The 26462-nt window shown below is 38.3% G+C and overlaps 2 protein-coding genes across 3 annotated transcripts; one reads left to right on the top strand and one right to left on the bottom strand.

Annotated features, from left to right (window-relative positions):
• Positions 1-920: 920 nt before the first annotated feature.
• Positions 921-23284, bottom strand: PEX1 (peroxisomal biogenesis factor 1). 2 transcript variants are annotated; one of them, XM_082752841.1, is made up of 24 exons: positions 23088-23284; positions 21870-22013; positions 20829-20912; positions 20476-20590; positions 19614-20386; positions 18242-18361; positions 16706-16829; positions 16323-16432; positions 15223-15323; positions 13557-13689; positions 12745-12841; positions 11962-12132; positions 11321-11475; positions 10118-10307; positions 9797-9963; positions 8815-8949; positions 8232-8296; positions 7347-7489; positions 7167-7270; positions 5958-6134; positions 4216-4446; positions 2598-2798; positions 2183-2313; positions 921-1227 (listed from the first exon to the last, which is right to left on the bottom strand). In XM_082752841.1, the coding sequence occupies exons 1-24, from the start codon at positions 23214-23216 to the stop codon at positions 1143-1145; spliced, it is 3885 nt and encodes a 1294-aa protein (XP_082608967.1). In that variant the 5' UTR covers positions 23217-23284; the 3' UTR covers positions 921-1142. The 2 variants fall into 2 exon arrangements, with proteins under 2 accessions (XP_082608967.1, XP_082608966.1); XM_082752840.1 differs by having other exon boundaries at positions 9797-9966.
• Positions 23285-23510: 226 nt separating this feature from the next.
• On the top strand, positions 23511-26428 carry RBM48 (RNA binding motif protein 48). Its single transcript, XM_082752842.1, has 5 exons — positions 23511-23712; positions 23936-24126; positions 24242-24387; positions 25119-25645; positions 26131-26428. The coding sequence occupies exons 1-5, from the start codon at positions 23521-23523 to the stop codon at positions 26215-26217; spliced, it is 1143 nt and encodes a 380-aa protein (XP_082608968.1). The 5' UTR covers positions 23511-23520; the 3' UTR covers positions 26218-26428.
• Positions 26429-26462: the final 34 nt, after the last annotated feature.

Here is a 26462-nt window from a genome sequence, read left to right on the forward strand (position 1 = left end):
GGATTTTCAGTTTCAAAACCCACTGAAGCAAGAGTTGAGCACAAGTAAGAAGCAATAGCTTAGTTAGATGAGAAGATCAGTGGTATTAACTGCTATAGACTTGTAGTGTATCAAGGCTACGACTTCATCTGCACCAGGATGTAAGAATAAGCATACAAGTAACATATTATCCGGGTTATTTGCTGGCACCAAACACTGGAACTACAAATAGTAAGTGGCAGTAACAAGTATAGCATTCACAGGGATAATCATATGGTCAATATTATGTGTTCTTACCAATACTGACAGAGCATTACACACATAAATGAATTAAATAAACCGTAACATGTAGTGACTCATGGGAAGCATCTCTAGTTCTCTTCCTTTCCTGGAAGAAAGCTTCCTTCCCCTGCTGTCTACCTCCTTATCAGCCGAGAATGACAACTCTTAAACAACCTGATTGTAGGAAAGCAGAGGTGAATAACTTCAGGATGTAACATTAGACAGCTTCCAAACATCAGAGATTTTTCTGAAGTCTTCAAGAACAAAAGATGGGGTTAGGAAGATACAGTTGCAAAATGCAACTTGATATTCCTCTGAATAATTAACAGTGGCAAAAGACAAAGATAAAATTATACTGGTTTGTCTTAATATTTTTCTTTTATGGCTACAATTGTTCTGGAAGTATTAGAGTAGTTGTCTACCAATAAACATCTGAAGTATCACCCTTCTCTAAGCCGTCCAACAGCCGGTAGAGAATAGCTTTACAGAATGTTTTCAAAATATTTCCTGCATTAGATATTATAGTTTATTCAAACAGGATGTAATTGTTATGAGGAAATAAACAGGGAAATCATAATTATTATTTTTTTTGTAATCATATATTCATAAAAAGCAATACTAAAAAATTTGTGATAAACAACTGGACATAACGTAACAAATGCTCTCTCAAAAATTTAATATTAATCTGCAGGAAGACAATTTTTCTTCAAAATAAAATGTGAAATAATTTTGCAGCCTGTAAACTGAAAATAAATTTTTCTTCAATTGCTGCATTAATAAATCCATATGAATATAAATAATCTGATGTAATCATTTAAATATCAGGCTCACATTTGTCATTTCCATTTACAATTTAGTAATTACAAGCACATTAAAAGTTACTAAGCTAGAGTCATTTTTTGTCCCGGTCTGTATGTTAAGCCAACTTGTCCTTTCTTCTTCTTGGGATTCTGAAAATTCTCGTACCTTGAAACAGAAAAAGATAGTAGCATATTAGTCTGAAATGATTTTGTTTGCATATGCCTCTTCAGATGCACATTGATGCAACACAGCACTACAGATGTTTATTTATATTTTCACTGATATGACAAATGCACATCTCAGATCTACAAGACTAGAATTTTCAACCACTAATCTGACTTGGAAAGCTTTCTCCTCTGCTTTTATTTTTATTTTTTATTTTTGGGGGGATATGAGGGTGTAGGACTTGCAGGGGTGGGGAACATAAGTGGACTGGATCCTAGGGAGCATCCCTCATTCTCCTTCTTTCCTTCTCTTTTTCTCATGCTGTAAGATCTGCTTATCTATGTATCAGCTGAGGTAGAATGTGCCTTAATTTCCACATTCATCACAGAACATCCTGATGCCACCTTCCAACTTATTCACTCTAGTCATTTTCTAGTCTCAGATGATACATTTTCATTCTCACTATATCTACTCCTCTGTAGATTATTAATATTTCTTTGGGAACACACGTGCCTAGGACTCAAAACCAATATACATCTTCCTGAATACTGTAGCTAACAGAGGCCACAACTGAGTCAAGTGCCAGAAATTTGAAAATATGCTGGACTCTTACTTGATGGGACCTGGCTTTAAGTCTTACAAAATCAGAATCTTCTTGTACTGGTATAGCTCTTAACATAATACAGGATTTTTCTGGTCTGTGATTAGAATTTCTAGGTCCTACATTAATGAAAACAAACAAAAATACAGTGCACTGGTAAAAGAATTTCCCCTTCCCAATGTGTAACTTCTGGATTTCTGAAAAAATGCTGTCAGAAACCACTCAACTCTTCTGCCATTCACCAGATTAAATAACTATTGTGTTTCTGATGAATAAGAAATATGAGAACACCAAATCTTCACTGAATTCACAATTAAAAAAATAAATTTACACACACACAAAAAAAATACTTACAGTTCAGTAAAGTTCTTCCAGTCATCTTGGCTAATGGATGGTCTTATACCCTCAAGTGCGGTCATCAGATGGGACTGAGTAATAATCAAAGTGTTCTTGGCAAGCATGGACTGATTAAAGGTGCCATCCTCCTTGAAAACAGAGCCAGGAGTAAACAAGGAGAAATTACCAAAGATCAAATACCTAATGCCATGAATATCAGTAACTCTGGAACCACCTCAATACATATTATAGATAAAATCACTGATTTCCCCCCTATATTAATAACACAAATCTGGCTTGTTTTCCTCAAGCATTTACCTTTGCTATTTTTGTTACATTATATTTACTACTATTGCAGAAACTAATTATCAGAATACCAAGAAACATTGGGAAAAAGTGTGTTAAGCTTAAATAATAAACAAAACTGCCATACTCCATTCTTGCTTCTGTAATTGGCTTTGATAGCATTGATTTCTGTCCTCAGGTGCTCTGTTTGCTGCTCTTGATTATTTTCCAGGGAGTCATCTTGAGAGGTTGTTCTAAGCATTGACAGCTGTGATGATGCTGCGTCTCTCTGAGACATGCTGGTAAAATCGTGACTTATGGAGTTTGGTCCAGACAAACACAAAGAGCTCTAAATTGATCACAAGGAGAAACACATTAACTCATTACGGACTTAAAAGAGCAACTCAGCCATTAAGATTTAGCTCATTTTCCAGCCAGTTTAATTCAGTATAAGCTTGCTTCCACCAGCAGAAACTTTATCTTAAAAACGCATCACACGCAACTTTTTGCACAGAAAGTTTCAGGTTAATTTGCCAAGATATTTTGGGAAAATAAACTGCTTCATCTTTGGAAAACATCCATATAATTTTGCAATGGCCTATGTCAAAAAGAATCAAGGTCTACTAAACCCATTGTTTTATTTATGTATGAAAATCAGTGGTTCTGAAATCTGGGAGAGTTTATGCAGTTAGCTTTGGAATGGCTCATAATTTAAATATTTATCACCTCCAAATTTTCTGTGCACTGGATAAAACATGCAACTTTCAAGTTCAACAGTTTTAAGAGACTGAAGTCATTGTAGCCCCACTGAAGAATTTCCACAGTTAAAGGAAAATGTGAGTCTCTAAAGATACACTACTGGAACACTGTCATCTATACGGCAAGGCAACAAATACAAAAGCACCTCACAAGACTTAGCAGTCAGTAATTACTTCTCCAGTGTCAAAAGCAGCTACTTTTGGCTTTAGGAATCAATGCCATACAGTTTTGAAACCAAGATTCTAACACCTTTGATAACTACCTGTAATTACATTTCTACAACAGATTCTCAAAATGAATGGATCACATGCAAACTCTGAAATCACTTCTTCAATATAAGGAGCCTGGAGAGAGTGTATTCGGTTTTGCTTACCTGGCAGCTAAGTGAGACCAGCCAGCCTTCTGCTCCTAAGCAGCACCCTACCTCCAAGCTAGCCACAGAATGTGCTGGTTTGTCCACTGCAGTAAGAGTTCCATTCTTAAGAGCAACAATGGAAGCTAAGATTTTCTCCTGTTATTTATGCAATCTTGTGGTCAGATTATTCCATTAATAAATGGTCTACCAGAAACTGAAAAAGTTGTTGATTTTTATGAATATGAGAGCTAGATGGTGATCTTTTAGTGATAAAACTTTTTTTTTATTTTTTCAGTTAAAAAAAAAGAAAAACAAACAACTGTTCTGGTAATAAACTTTGGAAGGTAACAAGCCCTTAGATCATACAGTAAGACCTAGTATGAATCAGTTTGCCTGATTATAAAGCATTAAGTGGTATTTTGGGGTTTCGATTCAAGAGTGCTCAAAAGTTGTAGAGAAGTCCATATTGTATTTTGTCAGATGGCATCCATCTTGGTTTCCACTCTGGACCACAAGGTGTTGGATGAAGACAGTTTCAAGGACAAAGCAGACATAATTGTGTTTATAAAACCCTACCATTTGCCTGGTTCAGTTTTTCTGCTTCATAACTGATAATATTTAGAGAATTCAAAATATTGAGAAAGTAATTTACCAGTTCTGAAGGAGTTCCATTTCCTAGTTCTGACTCATAAGAGCTTCCAAAATAAAGACGATACATGTTGGACCTTGGATCTTCAGGAAGCAACTCGGACATGTCTAAAGAAATTAGAGATTGCTCTAGCACTGCTTCTCCGTCTACTGCTGAGTCATCTGAGCCACTGCTGTGGTTCAGAAAAACCATGGAAGACAGGCTGAAGTCACTATCAGAACTAGAACCAAAATCCTGTGACAAAAAAAAAAACACAGAAGTGTTAACTCACAACTAATTGCAAGCTGAAATACATTAAAATATTTAATGTATAGTCCAAATGAAAGTATTGATTTGCACTTATTTCTAGCAATCCATCCTTCTCTGGGAGTACAATTCCAAATGTTTTGCTAAGAAAATCCAATGCCTTTAAGCAGAACTTTCCATCTTTGTGGCAGAACAGTATGTAGAGGAAATAATCTTAAGGTTTTATTTATTTGCTATGATCTGTCTCACCCACTCAGTAAGAGCAAGTGCTAGGAAATTTCTGGCTTGACCCTCCAAGCAACTTAGTATCTTGTGCAAAGTGGTCTGGGAGACTGTGGTGAGTCTACTTTTACAGTGCCTAATTGCTCTACTCACTCATCTTCAGTCACAGTCAACACATTTTAAATGTTGACACAGAAATTGCAATTGATGCTGTACACTGGTGTCTGCAAAACTCTTTGATTGTGCATCCCTATCAATAAAAAAATGTCTAAGCATCTCACCCAATATATGCATATTTATTTGTATATTATACACATGTACTGTTTAAGTTCTAATATTTTTTCCCCTACACATCAGTGCATTTTCTTGCACGTGCCACTCTGGAGACCATTACTTTAGACAACAGCCGCCTCATAATGATGGGGATCATCATCAGGTATGCCTACAACTACTTAGGTCAGCAGCACAGTGTTTAGAAATAGCCATATGAAGGAACAGCAAAACTGAGAGCAGTGTAAGGACTCTCTGCCTGGGGAGGGCTGTCCTACTTTTACTGTTCTATCCTCATCTCTTAATTTCAGATTCTCCTCATGATGATGCTACAGCGAAGGGATTGTTATGGAAGGTATGCTGGAGATCCCTCCAAACACTAACAGTTGGATACTCAGAGCCCCATCGCCTGGTAAATCTGATGCTAAAAGAGCCTGAGAGTCCTTGCTTTCGTGACCCTGACCCAACGCTTTCCTTTGATTTTCAAGTAGGGGAAGCCATGCCTGCCCCTTCCCAGCCAGAACCACAAGACAGGAATTAAAAATGTGAGGGCAGGTGGCTGAGTGGAAGCTAAAAGAGGAAAGAGGCCTGTCAGTCACATGAGGGATAAAAACTAAGGGTGGAATCCTGTACCTCGGAAACATGGGTGTTAGCTGGTGCCTGGAATGCAAGACAGAGGAAGCCCCTTCATCACTACCCTCTTGCCACTTCTCCCCTAACCTCAGATCACACTCAATTTGTCAGAACAGATTTTGCTAAAATAAATTTTAATATTAAACATTTGTCATAAAATTAGCAAATCTTGTCTTTAAAAAGCATTTAAACTAATTTGTTACATTATTCTCACATGATACTGTAAACATTAAGATTTTAATCCTTTGTACCGGGATACAGGAAAACTAAATATTATTAAAAAAAATTGCTTAAAAATAAAGGATAAAAATTAACTCTTTCAAACATATCAACATCAAAATAAAAAGAGACATTTTTATATCAGTATTATTTACCTGTGTTAAACCTGAGCCTAAACTATTATGTATTGCCTCTAACTGGGCATTGTATAATAAAGCTTTTAGGTCAGCTCCTGTGAACTGATCTGTTTTTGCTGCCAAATACTCAAAGTCCACATCGCTTGCCAAGGAGAGAGAATGACTGAGAGCTTTTAAGATTTCACAGCGTGAACTCTGTAAGAAGGGAGGAAAAAAAAAAATACTGTCAGTAAAGCAACCTGATATTTTCCTTCTCCTGACTTCTAAATAGTGCTTCGGCCCTGTTACAAACACATTCCCATCTATGAAAGGAATTACCTTTTTTTAAAGATAATACTACCCTAATGATAACACATATTGGACATACTGTGTAGTAAACAATCTTTAAAATATAGGCATAAATTTTGTTACATTTCCTTGACAAGTCTAAGAGAAACTGCACCAAACATACAGTGTGTAGAGAAATACACTCTCTAAATACCCAACTAGTACTACCCATCTAGGATCTTAGTGTGAAGGAACATCTTCTTCATGTACCTTTATAGAATGAAATGATGTGGAATTTGTTAAACTTTCCAACTAATCTGAAAATGAACAGCACTAATTTTTAAGATAAGATGGGGAATCAAAGATACACGTCATAAAGCCTTAAAGGCCTGATCCAAAACCCTCTATAATCAGTGAGAATCATTCCCTGCCTGGCCAGTGACGTATCTGTCTTCAAAAGAACTTGAACATTCAAATTAACTGTGGGTAAAGGATGGTAGAATTGTCTGGATTCAGAACAAAACTGCTCTGAAAACTTCAGATAATCAAGGGTTGGGTTGTGAATGCCTGTGGTTCATCACTTCAAGCAAACAGCAGATCCATTGGATTTGTAATTCATAGGAAGATGCAGAAGATGATAAACACTCCCCTACTGCCAATTACTTTCTGCAGACTAGTTTCCTGTTAAAAATATTTTTTAATTATTATTTTTTTGAATCAGTTACATCTGCTGGAATACGATTTGATCCTTAAGACAGTGGTAAACAGTCTTTTCCCAGTTTTATACTAACGCACTGGCACTAAAAAGCAATGAATTTGTATATATAACTTGAGCTGTGCAAGCAACTCTACTTAGGCCAGATAGGAAATGCCACAAATAAAGAGTAAAGAAAAGCAGAATAAAGACCAGTAGTTTGATTTTTTCCCCTGCCTCTCATGTAAAACATTTTGTTTTCTCACCTGATCAGGAGGTGGACAGTACAGGCATTTATCCAGTCGACCTGGCCTTAACAAAGCAGGGTCAATCAAATCTGGGCGACTAGTAGCAGCTAGGACGTAAACTCCTTTAGGAAAGTGTAGAAAAAGTATCATTAACACCTGCTAAACGTATGCGTAAGGGTCACAGAGATGAATTACTACCTTGTAGGCCTTCCACACCATCTAACTGAGTCAACAGTTGGTTAACCACCCGGTCTGTAACTCCAGTGTTGTCATGACCTCGGCGAGGAGCAATAGAATCAAACTCGTCGAAGAAAACAATGCAAGGCTTGGCTGCCTGAGCTCTTAAAAACAAACAAAAAAAAAGCCAGTTAAATGTAACCAGAGAACAGAAAACCTGTTTCCCACAGAAGTTAGAGATTCTTAAGAATCGGATTTCTATGCAATTGTGGCTCATTTTTATGACATACCTTGTACGCACTTTTTCCTTTCTTAAGTACTCAACTGTGTTAATGAAAGCTCATGAAAGCTTTAACCCAGTCACTTCAGATGACATCTTGGTTTATACATATCTGCCTCTACATCGTAAACTACCCAAGAAGCAAAGGACATGAAGGATATAGTTTTTTTCCTTCCCTTCTTCATTTTTACATTAGTAAGCAGTGAGGCTTAATAAGGACAGATTTGTAAAAACAAAATCACTGGCACCGAGGACCTCAATACCAAGTCAAGTCTGATTCTGTTTACTGAATGTTCATTTCTAGCTGGAGTACACTAGTCTGTGTCCTGGACATATCTGAAAGGAATTCAGCACCTATTTTCCACAACAAATCTGTGATGTGAACTAAAGCACTCAAAGTGTAGAAAAATGGGAAATTGGCTTCAAAAGTGCACCCTTGATCTGTTCATAAAAAAAGTTCTTAAAAATGGTCTTGGCAAACTCAACATGACCATCCTGTTTGACACAATTGTTTATTTCTGATACTTTTGTGATTTGACACCATAACTCTCCAAGAACAAAATTATTTCATGGAGCTTCAACCAATAAAATCTATTGATAATATCACAAATCTTTACAAAGCCAACCTGTTAAAAATATCTCGAACTGCTTGCTCACTTGCTCCAATGTATTTGCTGAGTAGCTCTGGTCCCTAAAAAAAACCAGAAAAGAATATTCATGATATGTTTCTTCGTTTTAATGTGTAATTCAACATCAGCATAAGTTTAATATATTGGAGTGAATTTTATTTTAACGAAGAGAATGGCAGCACTCCAATTTGTTCTTAAGCAGTTATTTCAATCTTTCTACTATAACAAAACACGTTAGAATATCACAAGGTAACCATTTACACTGCGTTTAGAAAATAATTAAAATGAATTGCCAAACTTCATTGTCGAGTGGAATCCAGGATCTTTTTATTAAAAAAAAAGTAAATAAATTAAGAATATCTAGTTTAATTTTATTATTCTTCCTAAAGAAAAATTATACCAAGAAAATCTCAGTCATAGAACTGTGAGGCTCCAGAAAGTCAGACAGATGCTTGGATATCCAGAGACATTCAGTATTTTAAAGAAGCTTCTTATTTTGCCTTCACAACCACATACTCATAATTATGTTGAGCTACTTCATTCAGTTAATAAAATTAATCAATCTTAAAAATCTTGTTACCTTGACGCTTATGAAATTCATTCCACTCTCTCGAGCAACTGCTCCTGCTAACAGTGTTTTTCCTGTTCCAGGTGCTCCATATAGCAAGACTCCTGATCTCTGTCGTATGGGCAGGTTTGCAAATAATTCAGGATACTGGAAAAGAATGTCAACAAGACACGTTCTAAAATAAGCAATTTTTCTGTAGCATACTGAAATCTCATGAATGTGGATTTTTGTTCAAAAATAATTTTAATTTCTTTTATCCACTTTATTATCAAAATAGCTCATTTTGTCTGTTGGTAGTTTACATGGGGCTGAAGTGGGTTCCTAGGTTTCTTAATTACAAGTAGTGACATCTTCTACCAAGAAGAAACAGGACGTAATAGGGATTTATCAGTTTTAAAACATCCATACTAGCACTTTAAAATTCCTGTTTTGATCACTGACTGATATGATCAAATTATATAAAGTATACGACAAAAAGATTCTGTCCAGTGTAAGAAAAAATGTTCAGTCATTTTTCTGAAGACGGAAATGAATGGCTCATCACAGTGTTGGAAACTTTAAACAAGGCAGAAAAGCCAAATTAAAAGGGAAAATTGATGGACTGCCATTCACCCAGGACAGCACTCCTCTAGCAAAAGCATTGAAGAAGACAGTTGGAAATGTTATTTTCAGAGAACCTTATCACAAGTCCCTGTAAAGAAGTGTGTAACAAAAGAAGATGCTAGGAATATGTCAGGCAGGGGACGTAATACTGCAAGACTCCAGAACATGTGGAGAAAAGCACAAGCCATTGCCTATTGTATTTGGGAGAGGGAAGGGGAAGGTGAGAGTTTTCCAGTAACTGAAGACAGCTGAAGAGTGGGAAGCTACAAAAGTAGCTTAAAATCATACCTGCCTTCTTTCTGTCAAATATTGCATTTTACCTTAAAAATAATTCTTATTCTACTAACAGTATGTATAAAATTCAAGTAACTGATTTAAAAGAACTGCATACCTTTGCAGGTAACATGATGGTATCCACAAGTATTTGCTTCACATCTTTTAAGCCGCCAATCCTGTCCCAGCCAATGTCTTTAGGCTTATGAAGGTTGACATTTCTCAGAGCTAATGGAGTAAAATCTTTTAAGGCTTTCTGAAAATCCACAGTTGAGAGATTCACTTCTGCTTTACAGAAAAATGAAAAAAAAATCCTCATTATAAGTAAAAAATAAATACATTTTAAACATGAAACAAAATCTGGTGTTTTATCTGGGTGTTATTCAAAGGTTCTGGATAACAGAAGTTAGACTATGAAATCTAGATTTTGTGAACATACCATCATTTTGAAATGCACTCGGGTTAGAAATACAGGCATGAATGGCACGGTCAACCAACACAGTAAAATCTCTAGCAACAAAGCCTTCTGTTTCCTTCGCAACATATTGGAGGTCAAGATCAGAGAACTTCTTGATATCAGAATTCAGTTTATTTTTTATTATGGAACACAGCATTTCACATCTTTGTTTCTGAAAAATAGAATTGTACAACAAGTGCATATTCAGTTTCCTGTTTATGTGGATTTCAGATGTTCAGAAAGCAATTACATATGAGTTACTAAAATTTCCTTCACCATTTTAGGTATCACCAAATCTTCAAATAACAAAATCTGAACAGGCATGAATACGAACGAAAGTCAATTCTTCAGCTGAACTTCAATAAAATCACCAGTTGTATGACTTCAAATGTTTACCCTTGCAGTTATCTTAAATCTAACAACAATAATGAAACAACACCCTGTCCCCTCAGATTCTACTGTTTTCCTACACCCATTGTTTCTGTTTCACAGGAAAACAACAATCTTTCCCTTTGTGCTGATACATGCAGAATATATTGAAAGTGAAAACTATTGCATTAAATAAAATACATCTGATAATTTGGTATCTTTTAAGATCTTGACTTTTCCACTGACACCTCATCATTATTCATGTACTAGTGAAAAAAGCAGACTTGCAAGAAGTGGGAGAAACCTACATTGTATATAATGCAGAACTGCTTCCTCAATAGCTTTTATTTGCTTGTCTGCAAGAGAAGACAAGCAGGCAGGAACTACTTGTGCTAAATACCAATGAGTTGCCATGACTATTTCATGTAATTAGGATATATGTGCACAGGTAAAATAGTCTACTTTCTCCTGCAATTATGTTATACTGTTTATTCTTTCCTTTTCACTGTTCCAAAAAAGACTACATTTAAAAGTAAAGGGATGTAATTAATGTTGAAAAATAACCCCAAACCTTCCCATAAAAGTAATATTTAGTTTTAATAACATTTTAACATTTAATTCAATTAATTAACATTTAGGGATATACTTACTCCTCTGAGCAGTGAAAAAACACACACTTCAGTTTAGTCTCATTTACCTAACTCTACTGATTCACGTGTTTTTCAAAGCTGTTCCTCTAAAATGCCTTTACAGGTAAGAAGTGGACATACATTTAGAGGGAGCAAATTAACCAAAATAATAAATACCTGAATTTACCTGATCTGGAGACTGGATACATTGGAAGCACTGAAATATATGTGTGCCTTGAGCTGAAAGCAGGGAAGGATGTAGGGCATGTTCAGACTGACTTGTAGCAATGAATGCAATCAAACTCCCCATGGAAATAACTTCTTTTATCAGATCTTTCAAAACTAAACAGATAACATATTGCTCCATGAATTGCAAAATAACAGAAAGATTCTGTATTTGGTAATACACATTTCTACTGTAGTAGCATTAACACATACAAAACGTAACAAATGAATATTTACTTTATCCCCATATATAAAGGCCTTTCTTTAATAATAATTTAAAAAAAAAAAAAAAAAAAAAACAAACTAAAATAACAACAACAAAACAGCTGGACAATGTAATTTTTTTCTAGGACTGTACTTTCCATTACTAAAATGTCATTGGAAGTGCAATTTAAAAACTATATTTGCAAAGTAACTGATGATATCTACCACAGGAAATTAAACATGATTTTTCTGTGCTATGAACTCTGCTCTACAAACATACCTCATGGTCCAGAGGCAATAATGATACAGACAAGTGTCTAGTTAGGACAGTACAATTCAGGTGTCAGAAATTCTAAGCTGCATTATGTTTTTATCCAGACACAGGTAATACAGTCTTACCATACGCAAGTCTATTGCTTTGAATCGTTTCAGGGGTGTTCTCATGCTCTGGTGTGGAAGGTACTCCAACAATGTGATCAAGATCATCCATTAAAAGGATGGATGGTTGTCTCCACGATGCTTCTAAAAAAGCTTCTTCCACATTTTTCCTTATGCTTCCTAATCTTTTTCCTAAAACACAAATACAGTTTTTATGACAAAACATATCAGGGGAAAAAAAAACAGATTGACTTACAGCTTGCTCAGGTAATACTCCAATGGTTTGGGTTCAGCTAACTTAACTGCACTCCTACAAATCAGATATCTAGTTTAAGCCAGAGTCTGCAGAGTCTGCTAACAAACATTAGAGTAGTACACGTGCCAGCATAAATCTGGCTTCAGCTGCTTGTTTGTTTAATTCTTCTTTGGTGCTCATGTCATTCTTCCACTGAGTAACACAGGAATTCCTTAACATTTAGGATGTTTAACATAACATATGTTCCAGCTAGCACAGCTGAAAAAACACACAGTTCAACTTGCAACTTCTTCCTCTGTTACAACAATTAGAAGTAAACAAGGAATCATTGTTTGAATTTGGTGGTGGTAGAAGGAACAGAAACCGGTAAGTGCAAAATAAGCTTAAGGCAGTTACGCTTTCATTAGACTGTTTAATTTAAAGAATCTCATAGTGGGGAATCACATTTCCTTCCAAAATGAAAGATAAGACAGACTAAATATGGTAACTTCATAATTATGGTTCTTCATCATGCAGCACATTTGAGAATGAAACACTTATTATCATACCTCTTAAAGCTTTGCAATCAATTACTTCTACATGAGCATCCAGTCTATCAAATGCTTCTTTGCAGATGGCCTTTGCTAGTGTTGACTTCCCACTTCCCTGCAAAAATAAATGTGAGCCAACATAAAGTTACACAACTATTTCCTTCTATTTTTCTGGAGTTTTTATCAAAGCATACACAAGTTAAGCCGGGAAGGCTAGGCACACCTTAGATTTAATCCTCACCAGAAGTATATAGCTATTCTGTCTCTGCATCGCTTGGTAGAGACCAAAGCCATGGACTGAAACAAGTATGAGCCAAATTTAGGGTGGATGTCTCCACTACAGACAGCATTCTGATTCCACCAAGTTCAACGTTAAGGCATCTATTGTTATGGGGTATGATGTGAAATGGATCACTGAAAGAGGCAACAGGAAACTTAAAAAATATCAACTACACTGTCATTTTATGTTTATAAGAGAAAATACTGTATTCTTACCTTCATTCATATTTAAGAGACAGAAAGTGTCTATTATACCATAAACACAAAGCATATTAATGACCTATGGGAATAGACTGGAATTGCATTGCTAGCAATATTTAACGTTTTACTTTATTATGTTATATTATATATACATTTATATTTCATGAATGTATTTCTCTCTCTATATATAATTTTTTATTATGTTAACTCTGTTCAGCTGACTGCTCATTTTTCGGCTTATTCTTTAATTATTTCAGTTTGCATGGTACCAAAGAAAACTACTGAAAAGTTTTGTAACTGTGGAAAACTTTCTGGGAGGGTTTGCAAGTAGAGAGTAGTAAAGTGCATACCTTCCCTCCTGTGATTAGTACCCCTCCACTTCGCAGTCCCACAGCAATACCAGCCAATTTTTGAGATAAAGGACGACCCAAAAGGCTGTGGCTTATGTGTTCAAAGGAAGATGCTCCTAATTTGTCCACTCCCCTGCATGGCAAAGAAAAAATTAAATGTCCTAGGGTAGCATCAGTGCACATGATGTAAATATTAATAACTAGCAGTACAGTGAAGTTACAACGTTGGCAATGTGAAGCACTTCACATTTTCAACAAAAAGATGAAGAGAATTTAGTGTGAAGATTTTTTTTTTAATTCTTTTTACGTAAGTACTTTTATTTTGGAGGGGCAACACAGAGGGCACAAACAGACATTGCAGAACACCCCTGTTGTGCAACTGTTACCTGCTCATCCTATGCCACCCCAGCAGCAGGTAGGTCTCAGACAACAGAGCTGACATCAGCTTCTGGGGCTTTGTCTATTTGAGTGTCTGAGTAACAATTTACCAAGGAATGTAACAAAATAGTAAAACATGGAGCACACCTGAGGCAAAGAACTCCACTTTCTCAGAAATAAAGGAGTACACAGCTCATTGGAAGAGATCTTTGCCCTTTACCTGTCCTAAATCTTTGTGACTTTTGACACACCTTTCAGGTATGCACCTTTCAGGTCCACAAACAGCAAGGCTCTAAGCTTTGTATTTCAACTTTAACCAAAATGTTGCACCATGAAAAATGAAATGAACAAATGAAGCCTGGTTTCTAATATCCCTAACCTACCACATTGTATCCCTGCCATACTGGCCCCTTTTTGCCAGCCCTCCGTTGCCTGTTACAATGCCAATAGCATGTTACTGCAATACTCCAAGTCTCTCATGTCCCCTCTGCTCCGTTCCTACCTCACTTACTACACAGTACCACTGTCTTCCCTTGTACTAATTACAACAGCTTTACACATCACTTAGTTACTAGCTGTGAAAGAGCCAGTGTGTCCTAGGGCTAGTTCCAAACTGTACCTAAACCCCCAAGCAGGTTAACCAACTAGCTGTTGAGCTTACATTACATTTTTTACCAGTGGAGCTACTGCTTTGAATTCTTCTCCACAGCTGTCAATTCTGATAAAACTTGTAGGAACTAAATTCTTTGAGACCCATACCCATCTCTTAACTCTGGTTAAACATGTAAATAGGTTCAAGTTACTGTGGGAAGCAGATTGACAGACAGACTGCAACATGGTAAATCTGGCTGCCTTTGGAAACCCCAGATTAAAAAGTAATCTCCAACAACTCCAGTGTTCCTTAATGCTACGCAGAGGCCTATTTCATACCACTTAGAAGCACACCAAGAGCCACTGAACTATCTATTTCTTCTCTTCTGAAACTTAGAGGGTTCTGAGACTTCCCATCCAATTGCCAGACATGGTGATCTATTCAGCACATAAGTTTAAGTCACACAAAGTTTCCATTCACTTCAATAAGACTGCGCAGAGGACAAAATTAAACATCTATACAAACAAGAATATGGGCTGAGCCTGACACAAGCCAAAATACCAAAAGATGCAGTGGTGTTTTTTTAAGATCTGGTTTACTTTTCAAAAAAAAAAAAAAAAAAGTGCATTTTCACCAATATTCTTTTTTCTTTAATTCCCATTCAATCACACATTTTCTACTATGAAAACATCTCACCCTAAATGGTCTAGTTTGTGGTATGGAAGGCTCCTGTCTGTATCGCGCATAGGCGGCTGGCTGTCATCATCAGCTGTTCTAGTTAGAGGATGTAAAAGAACCTACAATAAAGGAAAATGTTAATGCTTTACACAGAAGGGTATACAATTGACTAGCCTTTTTTGGATTCTGTGTAATTTTGCCTGAAAGAAAGATGCATTGGTGAAATGGCATACATGTAACTATTTCCACAATACAGTTCAGTGTTTACAATGATGTAACAAGCTGCAATTAGATGTTAGGCTAAGTGCACTTTATCCCAGACTGTGCAGCTCATCATCATACAGCTGCAACTTTGATTCTTCTGCTGTACCTTCCTTGTTATGCTGGCACAAGCAGTTGTGAGGCAAGACAGTAAAATCATACAAGGAAATTGATCTAGGTGAAAAGCAGCCTGGCAAAACACTTGGCTTTTTATTTTTATTTCTATTAATAATCCAAACATATTTTTCAACCTGTTTATTCAGGTACCCAATATGAGAAGCTGAACTGGCAAACAGGGCTAATAGAGAAGTTCACAGATAGGCACAGGCTGGAAGATGCTTAAACCTCACAGTGCTATTAAGAAATATACATCGTCCTTTCATCTTAATACTAGTCACCAGTATGATTTGTAGAAGTCTTCTACTTCTCTACTACCAATATAAATAAAGCCCATTTTACTTTTGTTGAACAGGGATTCTAAGTTTTGCAGAAAAATTATATTCTGAACAGCCAAATGGGACCTTTAAGTCTCTGCTAAAATTTGTCAGTTTAAAAATGAAAAAAAAAAAAATTCCCACAACTATACTCTTAATCCTGAAGTTATAGGCATTTGCTCAACCAGAATTTCCAGTGGAAACAGTCATCCTAATATTAAGTAAATATTTCATTTTCTGAGCAAGTCTAAAATGTCTCACCGATGCCTCAGGCTAAAAAGTAACATGTAAAAAATGCAGATACAATTTAGAACGGACTGACATTTATTTAAAAAGGGAAAACAACATATGATACATATAATTTATTTGTAACCAAATGTAACAATTTAAATTACTTGGTACCTGATACTATGTGATATTTACTTGTATGTTAGTCTTTTGCAGCAAACTGGGACTCAGCATAAAAACATTCTCAGACTTATTTTCTTCCATGTGAGTAGGATGCACTACACTAAGGGCAAACTCCTCCATTCCTGTAAAAACAAGGAACAGCTACTAAAATTCCAAACAAATTTAGCTTTTATCCCTCACAAGAGAAAACAAAACATTAATATATTTTGAAATACTACAGTACAATCCAAAATGAAAGAAAAGGATAATTGTTATTAAAGTGTAATTAATGCTTACAGTTTAAAGAGATAACTGTTACATTAAATGGTGTATATACAGAGATTAAACGCATTGCCCAAGCAAAATCCATAATTGATGGTTAAGACAGCTAAAGCTGGAGACAGTATTAACCTTACCTTCTTTAACATGCAGGTGTATACAGTCTGTGTTAGTCATTATCCAGGGAAGATCGTCAGTAGCAGAATCCTGTAGCCAAGAACTAAAAGCATATTTAACATCATCTTCGTGTATATCCTTATGCTACATAAGAATACGTAGAGAAAAAGAGAAATACAACAAAACAAGATGTTAGTAAGTAAGACTATTTGTTTTTCTTATGGTAGTAGAGATATGGAAGAAGAACATGAAAAGTTTTATTTATTTGGAAAATAACATTTTGCCAACAACCACCATGTCTATGACCTGCTCTACAGAAAGTACCTGCCTAGCCCCTGTTAGAGCAACAGCTGACTCTTCAGCCACCTTGAAAGATTTTATCTTTGAAACACTGATGTGAGGCAAGGAGTTTTTAAGTCTCGTTTTACTTGTCTTGTATTGCAAGATCAAAAAGCACTACTCAGTTTCCAGGCTTGAAAGGGCACCTAAGCTATGCACCAATATTGACCTGTGACTTATCTTGGCTGCTCACTGCACCCCTCTCTTTCTTGTACACCCTGCTTCCTATACAGACAACCCTGGGCTCATCTTGATGGGGACAGCAACAACAAATTCCAAAAAGCAACCAAAGAGACCACATGACTGACCCTAGATCACCTAGGTAAATGGAATAGGAAAAGAAATTGAATGTGAATCTCAGCTGAGTCACAGAAGCATAACTCCTGTGGAGGGGAGGGCACTGTATTTAAAACATATAGAAAACATATTTAAAACATATAGAAACACACACAAATACTTGGTGTGATTTTAGCAAATTATTGAAAGAATGCTTATTTTAATTCCAACATGTATCTTTAAAAAATGCAGTTCAACTCTTCCTCTGTAGGTAGGAAACAAAAAATACTACCGCGAATGAAGAATAAACCATGCATAAGGTCTGCTATGATGGAAAATGCCATATTTGAGGTTTTGAGGAACAGCTAACATGGCAATCAGGCCAGTATCATGGAGAAACAAGCATACGGTACATTTTGAAGCATTTTTCATTCCAGAGCTACATCTGACAGAGCATGAAAATGGTGCTAAGTATGTTTCTACTGTCACAGATGCTCACTCAGTAGACACACAAGAGAGATTTAAATATGTAACCCTAGAAAAATAAATCTTTAGCATTAGGAAAATAATTAGCATTAGAAGGAGATCAAAATCTAAACAGCACATTAAAAATTATAATGATTTTACTGCAATTCTTTCTTAGGAAATCCACCAGCCACTGCAAGATTTGAACAGCAAATGCATGTCTTCTCCCAGAAGAATTAAAAATGGGTATTTCCACTTTAAATTTATGATTCTTTGTTATTGTTTTCATAGGCTTAAATACACTTAAATTTGCTAGGTTGGAACTATGTACTGCAAATGCAAATTATTCTTGATTATTGTTGTTATAACAAATAAAAACAAATGAACATTAAAACAAAACAAAACAACCTTGACAAGAGCAATATTATTTTTTTTCCAGTATGTGAACAAATACATGACCAAGAATATCAACTCACTAAGTTCTGTCTGGGTTGCAGCCTAAGAGATACAGGAATTTTAGGAACAGATTCAACTGACTTAATTCGGACTGTTGAATGTATATCGATACGTAGCTTTTTTCTCAGAGCATCTGGAATCTAAAACATTTAAAATAAAAGCAAAGAAAAAGGAATTATCAGACAATAGAACAGTTATAACATTGCATACATGGTATGGTATCAGTATTCTTAAAGTGTTGCAAGAATGTTTTAGTAAAGGAAAAAAAAAAAACAAACACAAAACCCTTTCATTTGCTGATTACAATTAATTGTACATGGGCAGGTAGGTATAAATAATCCATTGTACAGATCAGAGCTAAGCACATCTGCAGTACAGATAGAGAAACCCAATTTCTTTAAGTTGTACTAGTTTGTTTGCCATTTAAAAAGGAAAACTGCTTTTCAAATATTCTGTGTTACTTTAAACGTATTTCCAAATTGAAAACATCTCATAAATGTTTATTAAACTTGAAAGACTTAACAGTTGCTGGCATTTGGAAAATTGCTGTGTGTCTCAAAAGTTTTAGTGGTAAATACCACTGCAAGCTTTTGCTCTCAGTCTCAATGAAAATAAGCGAATGGTAAGGAGTGTAATATGCCAAAATAGTCAAACAGTTATTTGGAGTGCATTTGATCTGTTTTTCTTGATCCTGTACGTGCTTCCAGAAAAGAATATAAGCAGGCTGTAGTTCTGTCAGAACGAACCAAAATGTCAGTGTCTGCGCACTGGGACCGGGCTACCTTACAAAATATTGTATAAAGATTAAGATAGTTTAAATTATATAAAAGCTAATTATTTGATAGTAATTTAGTATTTTAATAAAAGCTTTAACAGTATATAAAAGCATTTGTTAACATCATTTACCAGTAGGGTACATGATCCCATTACTTTATAGTTTGATGACACACGAGGCCAAAGCATATTTTAAAGTGATACGAAATGGAAAAAAAAAAAAAAAAAAAAAAACAACAACCCACCTCGTTATGCATTACTAAATGTATGTAAATAAATACTTTCATGTTGTCATGAGTACAGTGGCTGCCAACAGAATTTGAAGAAAATACGCACCTCCAGGAATGCTCAAGAATTTTCCCTGTTTGGTGCAAGAATGCTAAGGATGCAGAAACCCCAAGTACACTGTGTATCTTAGAAGATAATGGTAACATAGCCCAGAATTAGTTGTCTTAGTAAAGCATAGGTCTAGAAGATATTATTTGATTCGAGTGTACTCTATTTGAGAGCCTAACACAAAGCCCATATCCCCAAACTATACACTAACTAGCCAGTTCCACAGTTACCCAGTAGAAGATACCCAATAAAAATCCCAAAAGGTAGCGTGCTCAAACTGACCCAAACTCTTCCAACATGTAGGGTTTCCCCACTGTTGCCATACTCTATGACACTCTTTAGGTCTTCAAATCCGTTCCAAACGATCTGCACAACAGATCCCTCACTGGACGCTTGACTGCTATTAGAATTGGAATTATTTTTGTCTTGTGGACTAGTCAAATGTTTTTGTTTTTCAACTGGTAGATTTTGCTTTGCTTCTTGATGACGCTGTCTTGGGGAAAGCAGCTCATTAATTTTCCCGTAAGATACTACGGCATTTGGCTCCAAATCAATAAAATCTAAATTCCATGGAAAAATATGAATGGCATTGTATTTCAGAAATGCATGAGTGGCTGATGCATTCTGTACGCTGGGAGGCTGGGACTGACATACTCTAAAAATGGAATCCATGTGAATTAAGTTCAGCAGCTTGTCTTTGAAGGTGCTCACTTCATCTTTATCACACAAAGTCTTTTGTTTCTGCTCAGGTGTACGAGAGAAAATGCTCCCTATGTAATTCCACATATCTGGGAGAACATTTGAGCCAAATGTCACATTTGCATCGGCCTTACTCTGTTCGGGGACTCCTGGATTTAGGTGAGGTTGGTTGGCTAAAGGCTCCTTTACTGTTTCTTCTTGCTCCATGTTATTTTTCACAAAGCTTTTGAGCAAGACGTCACTTTCCGTGAAAGGCATGCTGGTGATGTTCTCTTCAAGTTCACGTGTTTTGGGGCGTATCAGAAGTTCCGTGCACGGTTCTAATCTCCCATAGGGGGCTGCTGGCATAAGTGTACCTGAGTATGAACAGAACAGATGAATGAATGCATCCACTCCTGCAGAACAGCTCTCTCAATGTATCGCATCAGCATTCAGTGCTGCTTACCAATTTTGATGTAAATGTGAGTGTGCTGTTCAACCCATATAGGAAAGATGGCTTTTGGAAATACTATTCGAATTTGGTCAAGAAGATGTCTTTCAAGAGAGGAAGCGTGCAGTTCCTGGGAAAATGTGATATAATTATAAATTAAACACTTGGTATATTTTGAACATTTGCAGATAAAAACTCTATGTCTCTTTCTAATACAACATTAGAAATATAAAGTACAATGAAAACATACCACATTTAGTATTTCCTTAGTGGCAGAAAAGAGTAGGGAATGACAAAAAAAAAAATGCTGTCTACAGTGTCTGTTATATGTAAGAAAAAGACATAAACTGTAGGAAAGGTTTTATTACCAGAATTTCCCAATCATCTGCTGTGAGTGGTTCCACTTCTACTTGCTGACAGGAGGAGACATGGGAACAGGGTTCAAGGAATACCTGGCAAAAGTAACAAAAGTAATTATTTCCAGGCAACAGTTGAGTGTTCTTAGGTTTCTATTGCCAATTCTTTTTTCCTGTTGAAGACTATTAATTACTAGAACAAAAGTTACCTTGCCAATGAACTAGTAAGTCTTACATTTCTGCAAATAGTTGCATCATTTCTAGACAGAATATGCTAAAAAATGTAAACAGGGTAAGACAATGCACTGCTTTTGAACCACTGTTTTATTACGCTGAATAAAATTTACAACAGGAGAACTCGCATATATGAATATACCAAACAATAACACTGTGTTATTGTGTAATAGTCTTCTACTCATGTTTAACTTTCTCCTTATTAATATAAAAAATATTAACAGTCCCCTGACAAAAAGCTTTGCCTGCTTCCTGGGCATCTCTCCAGCTTCTCTCTGATAAAAGAATAAATCAGAGCAAGAAGTTCAACACACAAGAAATAGGACGCAAATTTAAATATGCATTCAAAGAGAAAAGACGCAAAGATACATGGTGAAAGGGAAAACAGGGATGAAAATAAAAGCCGATGAAAATTCAGGGATGACAATTCAGACAAGATATGTTATCAGTAAGTACTTAAAAATGACAGGAACTCCAGGCAAAATATTCTTATAATTCCTAACTTGTTTAATTACTTTATGTTTTCCTACAATTAATGGCACTGCAAACAGTGGCTGCAAGTCTGTGAGGACCTATCCATTGACATATCCTAACTTACTGTATGTAATTGTTACCGATTTAACAAGCAAATCTTTTCAGCAGAGATGTTTCTGGATGGTTATCTCTTCTCCTGAGAAGATTTAAATGCAGTAACTGGCTAAATACATGTAAATAAGTTCATAGCTAATTTGTAACTTATTACATTTTCAGGTATCTTGCAAGATACTTATTATTAAAAAAAAAAAAAGGAAAAAAAAAGAAAAAGATTGCATTTCAAACCTGATCTCCATCTGCAATGCCAAGTTTCTCCGCTAAATGTCTGTTAATCTCTGCAGTGTTTTCAGTCTGGTGACCTCGATGCCTCATTTCCAGCCAGCTCAGAAATATAGGCTGATGACCGCAGGATATTTTCACAGCCTGGCCCTATAAGTTTTAGAGAAATAAGATAAATTAATGCCATAAGTGACTATGTACAGAGTGAAGCTACAAGACTGTAAAGCAGTTACACCCTTCCCCCCCCCCCCCCGTTGATGGAGAATCTGTAAGACATCCAGAAACCGCAGCAGGAGGGAATCAAACATGTGCTGGATTTCTTGCGACATGTACCTGCCCTTCCCTGACTCTCTTTTTCTATGCCAAAGGGCAGGATTTTCCCAATCTTGGCAATTTTTCCCCTGTGCCATGTCTTTTTGGCCCTGGAGGGTGAGCGTGACCTTGCAGGGGATGTTGTACCAGAGCTGCTCCCACCCTCCCCACATTCGCCCCAGTTTTCTTTTCTTTAACGCTGTTCTTCGGGATTATTTTTTTTTTCTCCAGACTGTCTGTCTTGCTAGCAAGCCCTTAATCCCTAACTTCTGCTCGTTGCATAACAGATGCACACAGCCATGTGTGCATTTCCACGTGTGAAAAGTTACTTAACGAGTAAGATCCCCTTCTGTCAGCTGGGACTCTGAGTGAGAAGAGCCCCAAGAAACATATATCGGAATACCCCCTAACGCCGAGAATTATGATTCTGCCTGGATTCACCATCCCGGTTCCCATGTGAATGCTGAGCAACGTGCCACAGGTGTAAGAACCACAGCACTGAGGGACACAAACGACACCACACAGCGCACGACAGCGCTCAAGAGGCAAACTCCAGCCACTTTATTAAACAGAACGCGCGGCCCACGATGCAGAGCCCTCGGATCGATGCCCCAGGCACCTCCCTAAGGCAGGGAAGCGGCTCCCAGTGCCCCCACAAGCCGCCACCCACCCCGAGGCCGCCATGACGGCCGCAGGGCCCCGCCCCTGAGGCGCTGCTGCTACGGGGTCGCCCGGACCCCGCGCAAGGGGCGTCTCGGAGGGGGGGGTGGGCGGGGCTCCCGGTTGCCATGGCAACGGAGCAGCTGCCGCCCGGTCGCCATGGCGACCACGCCGGCGGCGCGCGCGCGCGCGCGGGGGGTGGGGGGCGTTCTCCCAGAATCCTCCGCGCGTCGCCCTCGGCCCGGCCCGTACCTGCTGCAGGCGGAGGTGCGAGGCGAGCGCGGGCGGCAGGCGCAGGAAGCAGTCCCGGGTGCCGCTGAGGGCGAGCGTCACGGCGACGGCCCCGGCCGCCCCCCCGGCGGGGTTGCCGCTGCACCACATGGCAGCGGCCGGGCCGGGCCGGGCAGGGCCGGGCCTCGCCACCCGGCGCACTGCGCGGGGCTGCCTGCTGCGGCGGGCAGGGCCCTCCCCCCCCCGCCCCCGGGATAATGGTACGGCCAGCCGCCGGCCAATCGGGGCGCGGCGTGCGCGCGTTGCCTTCCTCTGATTGGCTCCTCCGTCGAGCGCCGCGGCTCCTATGGTCGGCGGCGAGTCCCGCCCCGGGGGAGGACCAATGAGAGGAGAGCGCCCGCTGTGCTCGCCGCCTGATTGGCTGCACGCTTGGGCGGGCGGCTGAAGCGGCAAGATGGCGGCCGGCAGCGGCGCCGGTACCGGGCCCGGCCCGGGCGGCGAGAAGATGGCGGCGGCGGGGGGCGGCAGCGGCACCGGGCCCGGTACCGGTACCGGGCCGGGCGGCGCGTGCCGGCACCACGAGCAGCTGGCGGCCTGCGGCTCCCGCGCCAAGTACCGCGAGGGGCGGCGGCCGCGGGCCGTGAAGGTGGGGCCCGAACCGGGCCGGGGCGGCCGGGGGGGTGGTGAGGGGGTGAGGCGGTGCCGCGGGCCTCCCCCGAGTCCTGAGTGACCGGACAAGGGTCAAAACGTTGTACAGGGGGATGGGCAGCGTCCTGACGGGATTTGGGGACGTACATAAATCCCTTGAGTCACTATTTTTGCAGTAAAGCAACAACGTGAACGCTCTGCAATGCTCTTACTTCTTCCAGGTTTACACTATCAACCTGGAGTCTCGTTACTTGCTAATCCAAGGAGTCCCGGCCTTAGGTGTTATGAAGGAACTAGTGGAGCAATTCGCGTTATATGGTGCCATTGAGGAGTATCACGCTCTGGATGAATATCCAGCCGAGCAGTTTACTGAAGTTTATCTTATAAAATTCCAAAAAGTCCAGTGCGCAAGGTATGGTGTGGAGCAATATCTGCCTCTTGTTAATTTTTTTACCCCCTCTTCATTTAGATTCTAGAGAGTTGAAGTAAAATTCTCAGTTTTGCCAATACGGTTTAACTCACTCCAGGGTGGCCAAGAAAAAAATGGATGAACGAAGTTTCTTTGGGAGTTTGCTGCATGTGTGCTACGCTCCGGAATTTGAAACAGTCCAAGAAACTAGGGAGAAGTTGCAGGACAGAAGAAAGTACATAGCAAAAGCAACAAACCAAAGAGGTTTGTATTTCAGTTTCTTATAGAACTTTTCAGTGGCGAGTGAGTTGTGGTAAAAGCAAAACTGCCCGTTAAAGGAAATGCTTTGTATTTAGCTTTTTTAAAAGATGCATTTAAAGTATGCTTGCAGCAGAATGGAGACATCTTTGAATTATTTCTAGGTATCCATCTTTGTGAAAGCAACTTTTGGGTTCTAGTTGATACAAAAAATAAAAAAATCCGTAAGCATAATGCATAAGCTTAAAATCTTGTTTCCTTCTTTTCTTTTGAAAATGTTATCAGAAATCTCAAGCAGTGCCAGAAAACTTAGGATCACTTTTCTACCCTTGTTCCAACTTTTTCAGGCATATCTAGAAATATTTTTTCTAAGGAAGGTGATAATACCAGAAGCTTTAAAAAAGGCAAAAAAACAAAAACCACGAACTTTTCTTTCCGGCTTGCATTTTGGCACTGGAAGAATGGGTTACGCTATTGTGCTGTGGAGTTCCCAAGCAGCACTAAAGACTGGGCAGGCTTAAAATAAGCCAAGTGCCAGGCACGGGCTTCTTCTTTCTTGTGCTTATGCATTTTGATATCATTGCAAGAGGTTATTTCTGAAGGTGCCACTTAAGAAAGAAGAATCACAGATTGTTTACAGGGAATGAAGTATCACTGCTATTGTTTGTGTTGTAATTAAATGCTGGAACTAATAGTGACCTAAAATAGTGAAGCTACTTTGTTTCTTTGTTTTAAAGATTGCTTTGTGTTAAAGAAGATTGAGGGGCCTAAGAAGACCGACCCTGCACACTGCCGTCAGTGGAGTACCTCAGGATCATGTGCAACTAGCGACTGGGATCCGTCCTGCTTTCCAGGTTCTCATGGGGTATCCCAGAACATGGGATGTCCTTCTGGGAGTCAGAATCAGAGCCTGTTGACACTCCCCCAGTATGACAGCCACTGTGCTGAAACTTCTGCGTACTGTGGTCAGAGCACATCGCTAACTCGAAACGTACCCCCAGGAGGGCACGGTCCTCCTGTGCCTTTAATTCGGCAAAGAACAGCTATAGCTGACAGTGGGATTGGCAGGTTTATGCCTCGTACAACTCATCTGCAGGAACGTAAGAGGAAGAGAGAAGAAAGTAACAAATTTACCCTCATTGAAGCAAATACAGATAATACTGAAGTCATCATTGGCCCGCAGCTACCAGAAATACCTAAGGTGGATATGGATGATGATTCCTTGAATACTTCAGCCATGTTAATTCGAAATAAACTGAAAGAGGTATGGATTCTTAGAGTTCTGATTTCTCATTTTCAAGCACAGACTTTTAAGAAGTCTATTTCTAAATTGTTTGCCAAAACACGTTGTCCCTATCCTTTCCCTTTTCTTCCCAAATACCCAAGTCCAAAAAGTGTAGCAAACCTTAAACTGGAACACCTCTGGTATCGAGAGGGATGATAAAATAACTATCACTGAGCATCTGAAATCAATTTGTATGTGTGGTTCAATGTGTTGGTTTTTTTTTGGTTGTTTTTAAAGGTATTGCCAACACTTGGTATCTTCTGAGAGTTTTAGCTCTGCTGTGTTTAGTACTGCCTTTGGTGTTACTTTTCCCCCTTTTCTACAGGAAAAGTCAACACAAGTGTGATTCTAATAACATAGCCTCCCCGTACTCCAATATTAGAGACACAGCCTTACTCTAAAACTGGCATTATTAGAAAAGAATGTTTACAGTTTACTCGAAACCTTTTTTTTTCCCAATTTAGGTGGCAGAGTCTGTTTCAAGAACACCTGTGGAAAAGCCAGACAATAGTTCTGCCAAGCCACTTGTAAAGCAGAGAAGAAGAATATAGATACTGCTAGCAGCATCTTTCTACAGCCTTTTATAAAGGATATAATTTAAAATATTTTATTTTTTAATGTAAAAAAGTAACTTATATTGCATTTCCAAGCAATTCCCTATTAAAAACTGTATCAGTTTATATTTTCTGGAATGAATAAAGCAGTATGATACTGTAGCAATCTTTTCCTGTGTACCTCATAATAAAATAAATGTGGTCAGGCAGTTTAATATAAGCAAATTCTATTTATTCAATAT

Source organism: Aythya marila (genome assembly GCF_965140915.1).
Source record: "Aythya marila genome assembly, chromosome: 2".
Classification (NCBI taxonomy): Eukaryota; Metazoa; Chordata; class Aves; order Anseriformes; family Anatidae; genus Aythya; species Aythya marila.